The 19282-nt window shown below is 42.8% G+C and overlaps 1 protein-coding gene across 1 annotated transcript in view; it reads left to right on the forward strand.

Moving 5' to 3' along the window:
• The window catches only part of dnah9 (dynein, axonemal, heavy chain 9), a gene marked incomplete at its 5' end in the record, with an annotated part of 366889 nt that overhangs the window by 74015 nt on the left and 273592 nt on the right, over positions 1-19282 (forward strand). The window contains 4 exon segments of the mRNA XM_084323040.1: positions 3422-3661; positions 4525-4662; positions 5415-5455; positions 16099-16265. Of these exon segments, the coding sequence (XP_084179166.1) occupies positions 3422-3661; positions 4525-4662; positions 5415-5455; positions 16099-16265 (586 nt within the window).

Consider the following 19282-nt stretch of genomic DNA (forward strand, 5'->3'; position numbering starts at 1 on the left):
CCGGTCGCGGGGTTTCAAAATAAAAGAGCAAAGTCTAAAACAGGAATGCCGTTTATTTTGTACATTTGTGGCAGCGTTACAGCATTTTCAGTGGTTTCGTTTGGATGCACATATTTCTTGAGACGATTTCGTGTTTACGGAAAACTTTTTTTAAATGAAAACGAAAAAGATCCGTTCCGTCTCTGTCTCGATGTGGCCTACGATAGTGCAATAGTGCAGTGCAATACAATTGTTCTCATCTACAGTACAACAATCACAGTCTGGATTTTATAATTTATATTTTATTTTATTTTATTTTTATTTTACTATTCTTAAACTGAATCATTTTAAACTATTTTTACTATTTGTGTTACTGAAAACTGTAAGCGGAGAGCCTATTGGGATGCTAGATCCTAATGTGAAACACTGTGATTCTACCTGTCTATCTTTTTATGCTCGCTTATGCCTGTATTTTTTACTGTTGTGAAGCACTTTGAACTGCAACCTCTGTATGAAAAGTGCTATACAAATAAAGTTATTATTATTATTATTATTATTATTATAATGAGTCAGTGGTGGCAGAATCTATTAAAATGCTAAGGTGAAGAGGTACGTTTTTTGCTTACGTTTGATAATATATAGTGATCTAGCCTCCCTAATGTCCATAGGTAGTATGTTCCATAGCTTTGGTGATTCATTCGCGAAGGCTGCGTCCCAGATTTTCTTTTGGCTGTGGTTGGGAACCTTCAATAAACCAGTGGTAGATGATCGTAATGTTCTAGGGGGCTCATCGTTTTTAGAGAATTGGCAATGTAGCTTGGTCCTGTTCCAGTTAGTGCATTTAGTCCTTTTAGTGCACATAGAAATATCACGCTGGTCGTTACACTGACAAGAGCAAGTGTCCAGAAAATACATACTTTCTGCATTCTGTTGACCCGAGAGGAAAGTATAGTTTTCAAGAGTAGTTTTATTAAGCTATAACAGGTCACAGGTAAAGTACAGGCTGGGCCCAGAAACAAGTTCACAGGAGATCAAGTCTGAGTGAGCTCCAGAGTGAAGGAGCAAGGTACAATCATACAGTGGGCTGGGCACGCCCCTAACAGAGGTTTGGTTCTAAGAATCAAGTTTAAGGGGGGTGGGTGTTGTTTGTCAAGGTGTGAGGCCTCCCTGCGGTTATGCTAGTTTCATAACAGGTGTCTGGGTCATGTCGTTCTGTATGCTATCTAACCGCTTCCTGTAAGTAGAAATCGACCAGCCTTTCCTGGAGATGATAACAGTGCAATGTACCATCAGCTGAACAGATCTAGTATTAAAGTATAACAGTAAAAGTTTATTTATTTTGCAGTTCTGTTCCATACATAGTGAGGGGAACATCACCCTTTTGCCTCCGGTCGATGGTCTCTAACTAGAAAGCGACACCTACACGGGCGCTGGAGTACCACTCCACTTTGGGCTCGGGGGGGGGGGGGGGGGGGGTGTATCAAACCAAAGCAGGCTGTTCTCCCTGTTGGGTTTGCGGCGGTGGACTCTACTTACCACCACAGTCAGGACAGCTGAAAGCCACTCGATGGGCTGAAACCACCCTTGTTCAAACAGTATGTCATGTAATCCAATCCAGAAAACAAACTAACTAAAAAGAGCTGGTTGTCTAATTCGTATTGCCCATGCTTTTCACGATAGACAGCTGTATAATAGATGAACAGGGAGATACAGTAGATAGATAGATAGATAGATAGATAGATAGATAGATAGATAGATAGATAGATAGATAGATAGATAGATAGATAGATAGATAGATAGATAGATAGATAGATAGATAGATAGATAGATAGATAGATAGATAGATAGATAGATAGACAACAGACAGATATACAGAGACTATGCACTCCAAGTGAATCACTTATGTTTGCCACTGTTAGACGAACAACAGTAACAGTTATTATTGACTGCTGGGAGTGTATCTTTTTGCTGGCCTTGTTGTACACAATTGTGAGTAAATAACAAAATGTTAATGTAACGGGTGTGGTTATAATGATTTTATTTTATTTTATTTTATTACGGATCCCCATTAGCTGGTGCCATAGCAAAAAAAAATATTTTAAAAAGTGAATCTACTGTAAACGCAGCAGAGGTTTTGAGGCAGGTTATTCCAAAGAGTTAATGCTCTAAAAATATAATATCTCCTTAAAACGTTATTTTTTGAACCTGGCAAATCAAGCTGCCCACTACTGGAACTTCTAGTGTAATGCTCATGCACAGTATTACTAAAAACAACCTGTTTATGTATAAAAACAGGAGTTTTACTGCTCATGACCAACTTGAACAGCTCAAGCATATTTTCAACGTTAAGCCAAGAGAGGCGGGCATGCATACTGCTCACATTAGACCTTAGTGAGCAGCCCAGTACCAACCGTGCTGCCCTGTTCTGGACCACCTGCTCATTTGACTCTGCGCCTCTGGTACTAGTGTATGTATTTAAATCGTCTACAAGGCGGTCAAATTGTTGTACACTCGTGCATTTTCCACAAGAGTTTTACAAAGGAGCTGTATGTAAAAAGAAAATGCTACGGAAGCACGTGGCATTCTCCCTCAGATCTCCCTCTACCAGCCTTCTCTGCACTGCCTGCTATTATCTGCACCTCCATCTACCAGCCTTCTCTGCACTGCCTGCTATTCTCTGCACCTCCATCTACCAGCCTTCTCTGCACTGCCTGCTATTCTCTGCACCTCCATCTACCAGCCTTCTCTGCACTGCCTGCTATTCTCTGCACCTCCCTCTACCAGCTTTCTCTGCACTGCCTGCTATTATCTGCACCTCCATCTACCAGCTTTCTCTGCACTGCCTGCTATTCTCTGCACCTCCATCTACCAGCCTTCTCTGCACTGCCTGCTATTATCTGCACCTCCATCTACCAGCTTTCTCTACACTGCCTGCTATTCTCTGCACTTCCATCTTCAAAGTCGGGTCCATATGTTGCTCTGTCTGTGCTGTTTTCACCTGCGTTTTAGGTCTCTTTCAACTCCAGTATCCGAATCACCTTCACTGGGATATATGCTCTAAGCCAAGGGCTTGTGTCCATAGCCGACGTTTTATGAGTTGTCAGCTCCTTTCTGTCATTAATTTTTATGCTGGAGAAGCGACAGGCGCGCTCCTCTTCCCAGCGACGCGCCTCAAGTTTTATGAGCTCTGGGCGGCAGCGTTTTTGGCGGAGCGCTCCCAGCTCATAAAGTTGAAACTAGTTCAACTTTTGGAAAAGGAGCGCGCTCATCAATGTAACTCATCGAGGAAGGGGCGGAGCCGTGGCTGGCATGAGCCTCAGAAAAAATGTTCTGAGCTTTTTTTTTTTTTTTTTTTTCAAAGCGGTCCGCCTTGAAAAAAAGGCTTTGAGTGGACACATAGCCTTATCCTCCCTCTCTCTCTCCTCCCCCCTTTCGTCTTCAGGTGGCCCTGACGTGTACCCAGATCTGGTGGTCGTCAGACGTCAGCATGGCCTTCGGCCGCCTGGAGGAGGGTTACGAGAACGCCATGAAGGAATACTACAGGAAGCAGGTGTCCCAGCTCAACACCCTCATCTCCATGCTGATTGGCCAGCTGTCGCCAGGCGACCGTCAGAATGTTATGACCATCTGCACCATCGACGTCCACGCCAGGGATGTGGTGGCCAAGATCATCGCTCAGAAGGTGAGGAGGAAGGAGGAGGGATGTCTTTAACCATTTCACTGCCACACTACCAAATGGTTAACCCTTTCACTGCGACAACACAGAAGGTTAACCCTTTCACTACCACACTACAGAAGTTTAACCCTTTACTATCACACTACAGACAGTGAAAGGGTTAAAGGAGCCATTGTGCCTCTTTGATCAGTCGTCAATAAACAATGAGGCTTTTGTTGACTACGCTTATTTCCTGAAATAGCATAAAAACAAAAACAGACACAAACTGCATCTGTTTCAAAGTTTCACAGACTGTGATGGTCAGGGCAGGGGGGAGAGAGTGAGGGGGATTTCTAAGTATAGTAAAAGTGGCTATGACCTCAATATTTGTGCTTCTCTCACTAAAATCGTTCATGTCAGTCTCTCATTTGCTTCCTAACCCTTTTTGGTGCCAGTCATTCTTGGAAGCGTAGCTGTTCAAGAGATTCCAGGTCTAACCTGGAAAAACAAGCTCCTTCGAAAAACTTTTCTTTCCTTTTATTTTTATTTAGCTGTGGCTCCTCAGAGGTTGAATAATCAATTATGAAACATTCCCTTTTAGACTCGGAGAGGAACACGTGTGTGAAATGTTTCTTTGTGCTGCCATACACTGTTCTGCGAAACCCACATATGAGAAGCTGTTTCCACACAGTCGGTACCTGGTGGGTAATGCATTTATGATATTCCAGCACGGAATGTGATTACCATAATTAGATGGCTGAGAAGAAAGTATTACACAGGCTTATTTCTTCTCACTTTCTCTCGTTCTCCCTCTCTCTGCATCTCCCTCTCTCTACCCCCCCCCCCCCCCCCCCGCTCCCTCCCCCGCCATGTCGCTCCCTCTAAACAAGGTGGAGAACTCTCAGGCGTTCGTGTGGCTGTCTCAGTTGCGACACCGCTGGGAGGAGAAGGAGAAGCACTGTTACATCAACATCTGCGACGCTCAGTTCCTCTACTCCTATGAGTACCTGGGCAACACCCCACGACTGGTGATCACCCCTCTCACTGACAGGTACAAACACACAGGGCAACACCCCGCGACTGGTGATCACCCCTCTCACTGACAGGTACAAACACACAGGGCAACACCCCGCGACTGGTGATCACCCCTCTCACTGACAGGTACAAACACACAGGGCAACACCCCACGACTGGTGATCACCCCTCTCACTGACAGGTACAAACACACAGGGCAACACCCCGCAACTGGTGATCACCCCTCTCACTGACAGGTACAAACACACAGGGCAACACCCCACGACTGGTGATCACCCCTCTCACTGACAGGTACAAACACACAGGGCAACACCCCATGACTGGTGATCACCCCTCTCACTGACAGGTACAAACACACAGGGCAACACCCCGCGACTGGTGATCACCCCTCTCACTGACAGGTACAAACACACAGGGCAACACCCCACGACTGGTGATCACCCCTCTCACTGACAGGTACAAACACACAGGGCAACACCCCGCAACTGGTGATCACCCCTCTCACTGACAGGTACAAACACACAGGGCAACACCCCACGACTGGTGATCACCCCTCTCACTGACAGGTACAAACACACAGGGCAACACCCCGCGACTGGTGATCACCCCTCTCACTGACAGGTACAAACACACAGGGCAACACCCCACGACTGGTGATCACCCCTCTCACTGACAGGTACAAACACACAGGGCAACACCCCGCGACTAGTGATCACCCCTCTCACTGACAGGTACAAACACACAGGGCAACACCCCGCGACTGGTCATCACCCCTCTCACTGATGGGTACATCACACGGGGACGTTTGCCTTCGCTCCTCTTGACTGGCAGTTGGGGAGAACATTGTGATTAACTGTCACCTCTGTCGTGATTGACAGGGGAAATTGTATTGATGAGTCACCCCCCCTCACAAAATTATGCTTTCTACATACATCAAAATTATGTAGAAAGCTGTGGATGAAAGCGGTGCCCACAGGTGTCTGTCTGTCTGCTGTCATTTTCATCATCTGAAATGAGGACCCTGTAGACATCCATGTACAATTATGTGGAACAAGTACATTGAATCTACATGGTCCTCATTTCATCAAGCTGGTAATGAGCACCTTGTAGACTCAAACACACGCGTATTTGACCTGATCTCAAACCCCGCCCTCTTTTCTTGATCCTCCAATCACAACTGTTGCTTCCCCCCGGACAATCTACTAGTAAATTGACATTTTGTGATTCTCATGAATTTCCTGGTTTACTCTTAATGGTTTTACATGGTCCTGCTTCCCCATGAGACCCTTTCAGAGCCCACTGGCTAATTAAAAAATACCTGGCAATCAGAAAATAAATCTCCAAGGCTAGATCACCAAGATCCAAGGTTTCCATTTGATGGTGGCGGTTTGAAGAAACACTATACATTTCAAGAAGGTGAATTTGATTTATCCATAGCCAACAGGTATTAGAGCCATAGCTCTTTTTAACTTTTTGGCAAGCAGACGAAAACCTTTGAGCGAACGACTCCATGAGGGTGCGTTGCCAAAAACCGGAGCGTTCGTGTGCATGTTCTGCTCAGTTCCCGATAAAAGTTTTAACGACCCAGAAATGATTACCTACCTCCAAAAGACCTCTGGCAAACAAAAAACTTGACTCTGTGTTTTTCTTCTTTTTTTGACTGACCAGTATTCTGTTTGAAGGCCTTGAACAAAGCAGAAACATTGGTCTTTGATGGTCTTGGATCAGTTGCCATGTAGCACGGTTTTACCATATGGTGCATGTCCCCTCTCTGGCTTCGTTGCATGTCAAACAATGACCGTAGACTTTCATCCCACCAGCGTGCTATAGGCAGGGGTGGGGGAGCGGCAGGCAGGCGGTTGTTGGCGGGGGTGGGGTGGGGTTGTGGTGGGCTGAGGGGTATGATAATGGGCTTTTCAACATGGACTGGAAAAACACACAGCACGGTCGCTCCCCGACATGCTACACATGCAGCTGCTGTGGGATTGTCAAATGTCAAGATGTACATATCCGTATGTGCGAGTAGCATATATTGACATGTTGCAGGTCTCCAAGACTGAATGATCCATTTCACTACCACACTACAGAAGGTTAACCTTTCACTACCACACTACTGTTAACCGTAGTCAAAGGGTTAACCTTCTGTAGTGTGGTTGTGAAAGGGTTAACCCTTTGTTGTGTGGCAGTGAAAGGGTTAACCTTCTGTATTGTCACAGTGAAAGGGTTAACCCTTTGGTAGTGTGGCAGTGAAATGGTTAACCCTTTGGTAGTGTGGCAGTGAAATGGTTAATCACGGATTCTACAGTAAAATACAAGTTCACCCTAAACAATCGAGACACATGCCTATTAACGGAATACAATACAAGATTCAAGATTTACAACCGTAGACATACCATTTAAAAAGGGAGACAGCTCTGGAATACGAGACATGAACGGATAGTGGACACAGCTGTCCAGCATGAAGTACAGGTACATTTGCAGTCGTCGTGAAATCTTTCATCCTATGGAGATGGGATGAAATATCTTCTCACTGTTTGCCGCTAGCCGACTGTAGCTCGTTACACTGGTGGGTTCACCAATCCGTGGCATTGTAATTACACTAAATGAATCACCCTCGTAATCTATAACGGCAGCGGGTATGTTATTGGCACAAGGTTAGCATCTGCTCAATACTAACCGCAGGATCACTAAAGCCTGCACCATTATGCAAAATGTCTAGAATATTTTATTCTGGCAGCGCGCAGAGGGATGGAGAGAGAGAGAGGGATAGAGAGAGAGAGGGGGATAGAGGGAGAGTGAAATGGAGAGAGAGGAGACGGAGGGAGAAGGAGAGAGTGTGAGAGAGAGACAGAGAGGGAGATAGAGGGAGAGAGAGGGAGAGAGACGGATGGATAAACAAATAGACAGATTCTTTTTAGTGAAATAATGATAAAACAAAGCACGTCCCTCTGATATCCGGGTTTAGATATTCATGGCAGCACCACAACCTCACCCAGACAATTGATTGTGAGATATGTTTGGACATTTCAAGGTTGGGGGGGGGGGGGGGTTGGGCCATAAAACCGGTTGGCAACGATATTCCAATTGATGCACTGACTGTACCCAGATGGGACCGTTTGTCTTCTACGAGCCTCTGTCTCTCGTTACGCTCTCCGATGTCTTCTCTCTCTCTCCATACATCATCTATTAACCATCTGCTCATTAAAATCATCGCCGTATTGATATTCAAGGCAAAACATTGTGTTTATCCCCTTTGATCAATAAAGGTTTGATTGCCTCCATCAGTTCTCATCCAGAAGGATGCCTTTTTTCTTTTTTCTTTCATATTGACTCTAGATTGGCAGACTGTTTGTTAGTCCTGACAGGCTGTGTGGAAGACTGTGGGATGATGACAGAGGCACAGTGGGGGGTGGCAGGATGATAAGATCTGGTGATGATGTGGTTATGTGCGATGGTTGGACAGATAAAGAAGAAGAGTCTGCCTGCAAAACAGATAAGAGAAGGTTATACAATTATTTATGTTCTGTGTTTTTGTGTGTGTCTGTATGTGTGTGTGTTTATTAGTGCTGTCAGGCGAGTAAAAAAAATTATCTAATTAATTACAGGATTTGTAATAAATTAATCGCATTTTAATCGCATAACCATTTTATGTCTGATATTCTATATTCTATAATCATATTTCAAATTGCATGTGTCCGGATGGCAGAATTCAGTACTGTATCTACAAAACCTTCTGTTTAATCATCTTCCATCTATTAATTTGCTTAGATTTTTCAGGTCTGGTCAATTTGAGCATGGTGTTATTCACAGTCAAAGATTAAAAAAAATGTATTGATATTCTCATTTGATTCATTACAATTTACTCAAAATAAAATGTTCATTCAATCAATCACTGCGCAGATTGAATGAAAATGTTATTAACAGATTGCAGAATGGGTACAATACAGTACGGCTCAATACACACAATTGTTAAGGGGATGCAGACCAGAGAAAGACTTTCGTCTTGTTTACATCAGGGTCCCCCATTTTCAATTCATAATGAATTGTAAGTAAGGGTGCAACTTGCACCGTGCAATCCATTCTTTGTGGATCTAGCCCACAGTATTTCTGACACTGGGAATACATTCCCTGAGATTCATAGATGTCCCTAGAATCAGATACCAAGAACATGCAAATGGACCATATTAAAAAAAAGTCTGTAAATGTGTATTCTACATTCTTATGGAATAAATGAGATAAAAAAAACATTACAATTTTAAAAAAATATTGTAATTAATTTTGAGTTCATTTTCATAACGCGATAATTTTCTGTGTAATTAATTAATCTAATTAACGCGATAAACTGACAGCCCTAGTGTTTATATATATCAAGTTTCAAGTTCAAGTTTCTTTAATAGTTGTCATACAGAAGTACAGAATACTTTTATACAAAATGCTTCTTTCTGTTACGCTCCAGAGACTGTGCTAGACAAGATAAGTATGAAATAAAATAGTATAGCATGTAAAAATAGAAGTAAAAAATAGAAGTCACGTACGTAGACACAGTGTTCAGTATATACATATGTACAATTCGTTCGATGCAGAATAGAAGTAACTGAGTTACCATACAATATACTATGCAATATACTAATATACAATATACTATATAGTGCAAAGCAGAAATGGGATGAGGTACAATTTAGGTAAAATGTACAGTTAGGTGTACTGAGGTATGGGTTGTAGTGCAAATCCTTTACCAATAAATATAAAGTGTGTTTAGGTGTTCTAAAGTGTGGAGAGTGGGTGCTGCAGTGTGTTGTTTGTTTAAAGTGAGTGTGTGCATGTGGATGTGTGTGTTGTGAGTGCATTTGATGGTTGTTGCATAGTGTTATTGTTCATTGAGCAACCTGATGGCCTGGGGATAGAAGCTTCTTCTGAGTCTTTCTGTGCTTGCCATGAGACTCCGGTATCGCTTGCCTGCCACAGCAGTTCAAAGAGGCAGTTGTTTGGGTGGCTGGAGTCCTTGATAATTCTCTCAGCCTTACCCCTGCACCGCTTGTTGTAAATGTTCTGGAGAGTGGGAAGCCCCCCTCCAATTGTGCGTTCGGCTGAACGTGCCACTCTCTGTAGTCTGCTACGGTCTTGTGCGGTGCTATTCCCAAACCAGGAGGAGGTGATATTACCAGTCAGGATGCTCTCTATTGTACATGAGTAGAAGTTCTTAAGGATCTTCTGACTGACTTGGAACTTCCTTAGGTGCCTTCTTCACAACACTGTCAATGTGTGTGGTCCATGTCAAGTCCTCGGATATGTGGGCTCCGAGGTACTTAAAACTGTTCACTCTCTCAACCGGTACACTGTATATGATATGAAAGAAAAGATATATATATATATATATATATATATATATATATATATATATATATATATATATATATATATATATATATATATATATATATATATATTCTTTCATATCATATGAAGGTATAGTTTTCCAGTATACATTACAATTTGATATAACAATATTTTTACATATTTATCTTGTAATACAGTGGTCCTATTTCTATTTTCTTTTCTAATAGTGCTGCAAGGAATCTTTTTTTAACTTATTTTTTTTTACAATGTATATATATATATCGTGGATGACAGTATAGTAAACACCCATACCTTTGCATGGATCCATGATGGTAGACCTCCCAGCCCCAGAAGGAATGTCTGTGTGTCTGTGGCTGGCATATCTGTGCATATCTTGAGAAGCGTTCATCTGATCGACTTCACATTTGGCGGAGGACCCAGGGGAGTGCAATTTGTTCAATTTGGTGCCATTTGGTCAGATGATGGCGCTATAACAACAAACTACCTTTTGGCCTGTGACCTTTGAACCGTAACTCTCTTTTTCCTGGATTTTGTGGGTCCAGTTGAATCTATCCATGTAAGTCACGCCCAGCGGTGTCTATTCCACAGTCAACAGTGGAATAGACTATGGCTAAGGCTGAGACCACTTATCGATATATCGATAATTATCGATAACTGCGTGATATCGATAAGTGGCGTCACATATCGATATATTTGCATATGTACCGTATATATCTTTTTTAACATCCACATTTCATGTAAATTCAGCTGAATTGCAACTCTGCACTGTGCATTCAATATGCAGTGCACTCCTCCATCACATCCAGACCACCGACTATATACATTTTGTCACGATTCATCGATTCTTCCAAATGGCATATCGTCTCAGCCTTAGAATAGACTCAACATACAGTACCTCACAAGAAGCACTGCTAATGTGTTATTACAGCAGTACAATACATCTATTTGTGGTGGTCTATCTGATATAGAAAACGGGAAGCAGCACTGGAATAACATGACAGCAGATCAAAAAGCTATAGACCACCGGAACACTTCCGGGATTCTGAAATCATAGGAGAGAGTGGGGAGAAAATTAATGGAGGTGGATCAGAGCCTTGACATTAAGTGGTTGTAGCTACGGCTGTGGGGGTGCTGGAGACATGATCCAATAGACTTTTATACGCATGGATGAGTCTCCTGAACACGGCACGACCAATCCCAAGTCCATCGGCACTTTCTCGGCCGAGCTATAGTCACTTTTCCGCACCTACTCCCGAACTACGCATGCGCAGATGAGCCCACGGAGTCTAGGTTCATCAATCTGCACATGCATAGTCTCTCATCCACATTCATTAATTTTCTCCCCCCGCTCTCTCCTCCATGAGCTCAATGAATGAATGAATGACTTTTATTTATATAGCACCCTTCACAGCACGAATGCACAGGGTGCTTTACACTACAGATTATATAAAAAACACAACAAAACCAGAAATAAATGACAACAACAACAGACAGCAGTTAAAAAAGAGTGAAACCAGATAAAAAAGTAGAATAAAAGAATTTGGATAAAATCATGAGTCACTAATTAAAAAACAAAACTATAGGAACAGTGAGGACAAGAACAAGTGCCTATATGACCAAAGGCCTGTCTGAACAAATGTGTTTTTAGTTGTTTTTTAAAAGAGTTTTCAGAGGGGGCAGTTCGCGGGTCCAGGGGGAGTGCGTTACAGAGCCTTGGTGCTGTCACCTCGAAGGCTCGATCACCCCTTGTTTTCAGCCTGGACCTGGGGACCACCAGGAGGTGCTGATCGGCAGATCTGAGTGAGCGGGTGTTGGTGTCAATGAAACACGGAAGTGCAGTGGTCTATAATGACAGCAGCCATTTGTGATTGGTTCCTGGGAATGTCTGTCAAGCAATCAGACTGGCAGCGTATCATCAGCACTGTGATCCTATTTTTGGATGGAAAACAACTCAGGGAGTAAACAGGGGCTTCGTGGCGTTTTTTCCCACAATCTACAACTTTAGGACAAAACAAACGGATGTAAATCATGTTAAAGACTTATCAAGTCTCAGAAATAGCAGTTACCTCTTGGTGTTCGGTCACCCGGAGATTCATAAGCGCAATATTAAATGTCCAGGTAGGGACTTTGGGAAATAGCCTGCCAACTGCATGGGAAAATACAGAGGAAGAGTGAAGGAGCCTGAAGATGGGTCAAAACTTTTCAAGATGGCGTGAATGGTTGATGGCCCAGTCTTGGAAAGCAATTGCTTGACATAACCTGATAATAATAATAATACACTTTATTTGTATAGCACCTTTCATGCAAGAATTTCAGCTCAAAGTGCTTCACAGCAGCACAAAAGACAAGCATACAAAATCGGCATAAAATGAGCACAACATTTACAAAGTGCAGACATAAAATAAGTATAAAATAGACAAAGGCAAGGCATAGAACATGATGCACTAATAAAGCAAAGGTTTCAAACTATGTGAGCATTCTGCCGACAGTTTTTATAGATAGATAGATAGATAGATAGATAGATAGATAGATAGATAGATAGATAGATAGATAGATTAGATAGATAGATAGATAGATAGATAGATAGATAGATAGATAGATAGATAGATAGATAGATAGATAGATAGATAGATAGATAGATAGATAGATAGATAGATAGATAGATAGATAGGGGAGAACGGGGGACGTTGTCACATGGGTAGGTTGTCACATTCATTATATTTCACTACCAGAGGGTCCTGTCTCCCATATTTTGGTATTTGAATGTCCAGAATTGGGGTCAGAGTTCACCTACATTGTCATCTTTGGAGTGAAACAGCTGAACTTGAGGTGAGAGGACTTTTTGTGTTTTTCATGTCAATTTGTAAATATTCCGCTTCTCCGTATTTTTCTTCTAGGCTTTTACACAATTGGTTTATAATGAAACAATTATTACCCTTAAAAAGTGTGAAGGGATAGCTATAGTTTAGATTGTTGTTAGCTAGCTAACTAGTTGTTAGATGGCTGTTAGCCTTGATGCTATCAAGACATTCCAGTTGGGGTTGGTCGTCACATTTTCTTTGGGGTTGGTTGTCACATGTTGTGTAGGCTATTATTGTTGGGCCGATTTATGTGTTCTTATTTTGTTATATAGGATGGCCTAAAGATGTGTTTCCTGTTTATGTTCATGTTAAGATGCATTAAGTTATGTATTTGTCAACTTGTCAATGCAATTAAACTTTCAAATTTAGTTCTGCCTTCTTGTCTTCTTTTTAAGATGTTCCCATTAAAACACATGGTGACAACCAACCCCATAGTGTGTGACAACCATCCCCATGATGGGGTTGGTTGTCACAATGTGTCAGAGTGTCTTTGATAGGTGATTAAGTCTTTGTTACAATACGGGGGGTACACATTTCAAGCCAATATCTTAAGCTTCAATTTAATGTAGGAATGACTATTGAAAGTTGTTTTGATGATGAACAATTCACACTAGAGTAAAAAGTGTGACAAATATCCCTGTTCTCCCCTACTTTATTAATCCACTTGGGGAAATTCAGGTATCCAGGGAATCCAGCTCTCATCAGTCAACATTACAGTTGATGAGCGTTAAAATAGACAGACACAGACATAAAATGGACACACAATAAAAGAGTCAAATGAGATCTGTTAACATTTTAAGATTAAAGTAAAAAAGTTAATGATAAATTTTTTTTACAGTAGCATGTGTTTACGCACAATTCTTTTAACACCACTATTTTTTTAACGTAAGATTAACACATTAACTGCCACGCTTATATCCATCGATGTTTGATCTCTGCCAGCACTGTAAGTCTATGGAGATGTTCACCTTCTTTGCAGGGCTATAACTTTTTTAATTGTATTGCTAAATTGACATTACTATGGCCCATTCAACATCGATTATCTATCATTCAGGATGTAGGAACGTTTTACTTTTTCATTCACACATTCATACGAAAATACCGTCTAGAGTATAAATATGTTTTTATCGTTTTCTGCAGTATTTCCTAGAACGTGAGATATAGACATAAATGCATATATTAGATTATCAAATGCCGTCTGATACTGATGAACGCTATATAAAAAATTTCAACTGTACATGGTCCTAAACGTTATGACTGATCATGCGCGGGTGAACGGAGGGGGGGGGGGGGGTCGTTTATAATTCCGTGATCGACGTTAAATGATTTATGTAGTATGGGTGATATATTGATCAGAGCAGTTTGTATCGATAATGATAAACACTCACGCTGAAACTCACGGCATCCTCCTCTTAGCATTGGGCGATGATACTGGAGCAAACAGATCCCAGTTATGTGATGGGGATCGAGGCAATCTATTTCCGGTTTACGAATACACGCCCAAATCATGTTGTTTATTGAGTTATGGCAACGATCCATATCCACGGTGTGTGTATTGAGTCCCGCGACGATATACGAGTGGCCGGACGGAATAGGGAGACGCACCGGGATCACAAGAGATCCACTTCCGGTTGCAACTCGCCGATCAGCCACCAGGTGGCAGTATTGAAGCGTTGCAGAGTTGTGCTGGCTCAGACAGCATCAGACCAGCCTCCATGATGGAAATATGAATACCATGGCGAAAATATGAAATATGATCAGAATAACGTCGTACGCCGTGATCTGGCAGAATTCGCATGAACTTGAAACACGTCGTAAGCCGTTTCCGGCGGAAAAAGTGTTAACGTTAAAAGAATATATAATGTAATTAAAAAAAAAAAATTCTAGACTTCACTCAGGTGTATTATTGATGTTCTCTTTTTATCTACTTTTTCTCCCCATTTTAAAATGTTCTCCCATCCCAATTTCGTATGATACAATTCTACCCTCCCCTGTCTCGAACATTGTTAGACCATGCCTCCCACTGGTCGGCTGCAATGTGGACGAAGCCTTGCATCACGTGTCCCCTCCGGTACACGAGGAGGCAGCCGTCGCATCTTTTCACCTGCACAGCGCGATCTCTCAGTGGCGAGGAGTAACACGTGGGAGGCTCACGCTGCCCTCGATACTTCCTGATTCTGCTGTACAGGCGCACCAACCGACCTGTAGGAGTCGCTGTCCACAACGTCCGATCCCCACCCACCGGCTTTCCCACCCCCTAATACTGCCAATTGTATTAGTATGAACGACCAGCCAAGCCCGAAGCAACACCGAGAGCTGGGCTCGAACCCAGCATCTCCTGCGTTAGTGGCGAGCGCCTTGCCCACTGCGCCACTTAGCCACTTTTATTGATACTCTCATTGATACTATGTTTGTTTCTGACTCAAAGTGTGTGTGTGAGAGAGAGAGAGTGAGAGAGAGAGAGGGGGGGTGAGAGAGATGAGGAAGGGGCAAGAGAGAAAGAGCTGGGAGAGTGTGTGTGTGAGAGAGAAGGGGGGGGGGGGGGGCTGCGAGTCCTCAGCCCTTGTGTGGGTGAATGTAACAAGTTCATAACGTTTTCTTTCCCCTATTATTTCATGCACACTTTATTCATTGTTTTAAATTATTATTTTCTTTTAAGTTATTTTGTGCATCACTCTGTTTTGAATTTGATGCACATTTGCAATGCATGAGGGTCATCCTTTTGTGTTAAATGGTTGCATAAAGCAAGCATTTGTTGACTCATGTTGATAAGAGTATTACAACTTGAAAAATATCTGTTTAAGGTAGATTTAGAACAGATAAAAAATATTAAGTTAACTAAGTTAACTAAGTTAACTATGGACAATCATGCGATTAATCAGATTAAATATTTTAATCGATTGACAGCTTTATTTAATATACATTTACATTTAGTCATTTAGCTGACGCTTTTATCCAAAGCGACTTACAAGTTCTGTACGACAAGTCATCAGGAAGGGCACAACTCTATCAGCTGAGTAACAATGTTCATCAAAGTGTTGCGTGCTACAGTGTACCGTAGGTTAGTTAGGGTTAGTTAGGGTTAGATTTGTATTATTTGTATTGTATTTTTTATATACATGCCAACTAATGTCCATAACTATATGTACAGTATGTACACACAGTATACACTGTATATATACTAAAGTATACATTTGTGTTTTGTCTTAGATGCTACATCACACTGACCCAGTCTCTTCATCTGACTATGAGTGGCGCCCCGGCTGGGCCTGCAGGCACGGGGAAGACAGAGACCACCAAGGACCTGGGACGAGCACTCGGCGTCATGGTCTATGTATTCAACTGCTCTGAACAGATGGACTACAAGGTGTGTGTGTGTGTGTGTGTGTGTGTGTGTGTGTGTGCATGTGTGTGTGTAAATGGTAAAATGGTAAATCTTATCCAAAGCACTTTACAATTTGTTCCTCACATTTTATCCATTCACTCACACTTTCACACACTGACGGTGGAGGCAACCATGCAAGGTGCCAACCTGCTCATCAGGAGCAATTAGGGGTTAAGTGTCTTGCTCAAGGACACTTAGGGGGCTTTCACACTAGCCATTCGGGGTCAAATCAGAGCGCGATCACACCAAAATAGGGTGTGATGAGAACGCGTCCCCGGGGACGCTGATTCGCTCCAAACCTGGACCGCTGGAATAGATGGTCTCGGGTGCGAACCAGCGTCCCCGACGACGGAGCAGGGCGTGGTGTGCAAGCGTTCAACAACTGGACTATACCCACAAAAACGATATTTATGGGCAATTTGGTGAGTTCAGACCTCAACCAAACAAGCATGTTGAGCCTCACGGCTCAGTGGATGAAAACTTCGAGATTACCACGTTACAAGCCCAAGACTTCCCTGGCTCGCATTAGGCCTGGACATTTTTTGCCATTGCTATGTCTATACATTGGTTTCTTGTTCGAATGCATTTATTTCTATAGACCAGTGGTGCCCAACCAGTCGGCCGTGATCGACCGGTAGATTGCAGGCTGATTTTCAAGTAGACCGCGAGATTATTTTTATATAACATCGAGTATGTTGTCACGTCATGGCTGAGATGAGGCTTGCTTTAGCGCAGAGCTTTCCTCTCATTTCATTATAGACACAGACCAGCGCGGACCTTCAATGACATGCAATTGTAATTTCATTACACAGACCAGCGCGGACCTTCAATGACATGCAATATAATAATTGACGGGAGCAATGGGCTAACGTTTGCTGCTAACTAAATCCAATAACTAGGCTAAGCTAACTAGTGTTAGCCGCTAACCCTGGAAAACGCTCAAAGCGGACTCAATGACACCAGTTCCATTCGTGAGAAAAGGGGGTGGGTTATATTGACAAGGCTTGACAACAGATGTTCAAATATAACTTCATATTTATTGGTTATTAGTTTTCTTATATCGGGCATCCAGTTTCCATCTCCGTATATTCAACTGTTCCATGACGTTCGAGTGTGACATCATCGCCTACGGCAGCTTACACACTCAAAACGCAAAACCGTAAACAAAACCCGGAGCGAACCAAGACTGCAGTGTGTACACAAACCAGAGAGAGGGGGGGAGTTCGCACTCAAAGACGGAGCGAGGACGGAGCGGAGCTATGGATCTATGGGTAACAGTACTCTATATTTGAATACCGTTTATGTCACAAATATATCAGTACTAAATACCTGTATGTCCCTATGCCATAAATGTCATGTATGTTGTGTATGTCATAATGTCAATATGAATTGAAAATGGGGGACCCTGATGTAAACAAGACAAACGTCTTTCTCTGGTCTGCATCCCCTTAACAATTGTGTGTATTGAGCCGTACTGTATTGTACCCATTCTGCAATCTGTTAAATAAAGTTTTCATTCATTCATTCATTCATTCATTCATTCATTCATTCATTCATTCATTCATTCAGCACCCGTTCCTAATGAGAAAGCCCCCTTAGGGCGGGATCCACAAAGGGTTTGCACGGCTTTTTCCGATGCAAAGCCGGTGCATAATATAGATCTGAAACTCAGTTTGCTATCCACAGAGTACGCGCAACGGGTGAAATGAGGTGGTAACGGTGTTCCGTCAGCATTGCGTCCGGTGCAATTGGCACATATTTAAATGAGGTAATATGGGCGGAACATGTCCCCTTTCTATGCAAATGAGCCTCGTCCAAAAATGCTCCCTATCCACAAAGCCTGCCGTCAATTGCACCGAGCAGTTAACGCTACGCACCTACCGTCTTCACAGACAAGGTGGTAACCATGCGCAAAGCCGTGTTCACATCTGAAAGTCCACGGATAGTCCGGACTTTCTGGTGGACCAAATGTGAGAATGAGGTCGCTTTCACATATAGTTTGGTGGACGATTCGGGGGGGTGAAGTTGCAACATTGTTGCATTCTTCATTTGGTTCGATTTGCTTTCACACTGCAATTTGTCAAGTGCACCAAACTTTCTGAACAATGTCAAGCGATCAAAATGGGCGCTCGTCTATTGGATATATAGAATCCCAAAAACAGGCTTCGGGGACAGCTCTCCAGCGCACATACACACACACCACATTATTCTGCGAAGCAGCCCAGCGCACACACATACAGTACACCACATTATTCTGCAAAGCAGCCCAGCCCAGCGCACACACATACACACACACACACCACAATATTCTGCGAAGCAGCCCAGCGCACAGACATACACACACACACCACATTATTCCCCAGAGCACACACATTATTCTCATATATTGCTGAAATGCTGACGCAGTTTTTTTACTTTGATGTGACATTGGTCGATTGTTCGATTGAATCTCATTGCCATCATTCTCTCGCTAAACAACTTGTACACCTCTTGTTTTTGTGAGTGGCCACAAGCAGCTGTTTAATTAGCTCGTCTGACCATATTTCTATCAGGGCTTTTACCTCCTCATTCGCCCACGTCTGTCCACAAGTCATGTTCCACGCGTGCTTGTTTTGCAGTGCGCGCTGCAGTGTTTGTTTTGTTTCCTTCTACTCTACATGCACAGTTTATCGGGTCACTTCCTATATTTCGTCTTGCGTTTGATCCGATGAGCATTCACACCACAAAAGTACGCACCAGGGTTCACTTGGAAGCGAACCGATACCTACGTTTTCAGGCGGACCAGAGTTAGCTTTTTTTGGTCCGCACCAGAGTTTGAATGAGCTTTCACACTACCCCAAACCAAGCGACTATCCGAGGAAACGAACTCTGGTGCGTTTAAAGCGGACCAAACAGCTCTGGTGTGAATGCGACCTGATACATTGTTTGATTTTGGTTTGCGTTCACACTGAACCTAATTTGTAAACAAAGGACATGCAGTCGCCAAGTCGTTCATTCTATTGGACAGAT

This window comes from Notolepis coatsorum, assembly GCF_963971535.1.
Source record: "Notolepis coatsorum genome assembly, chromosome: 10".
Lineage (NCBI taxonomy): Eukaryota > Metazoa > Chordata > Actinopteri > Aulopiformes > Paralepididae > Notolepis > Notolepis coatsorum.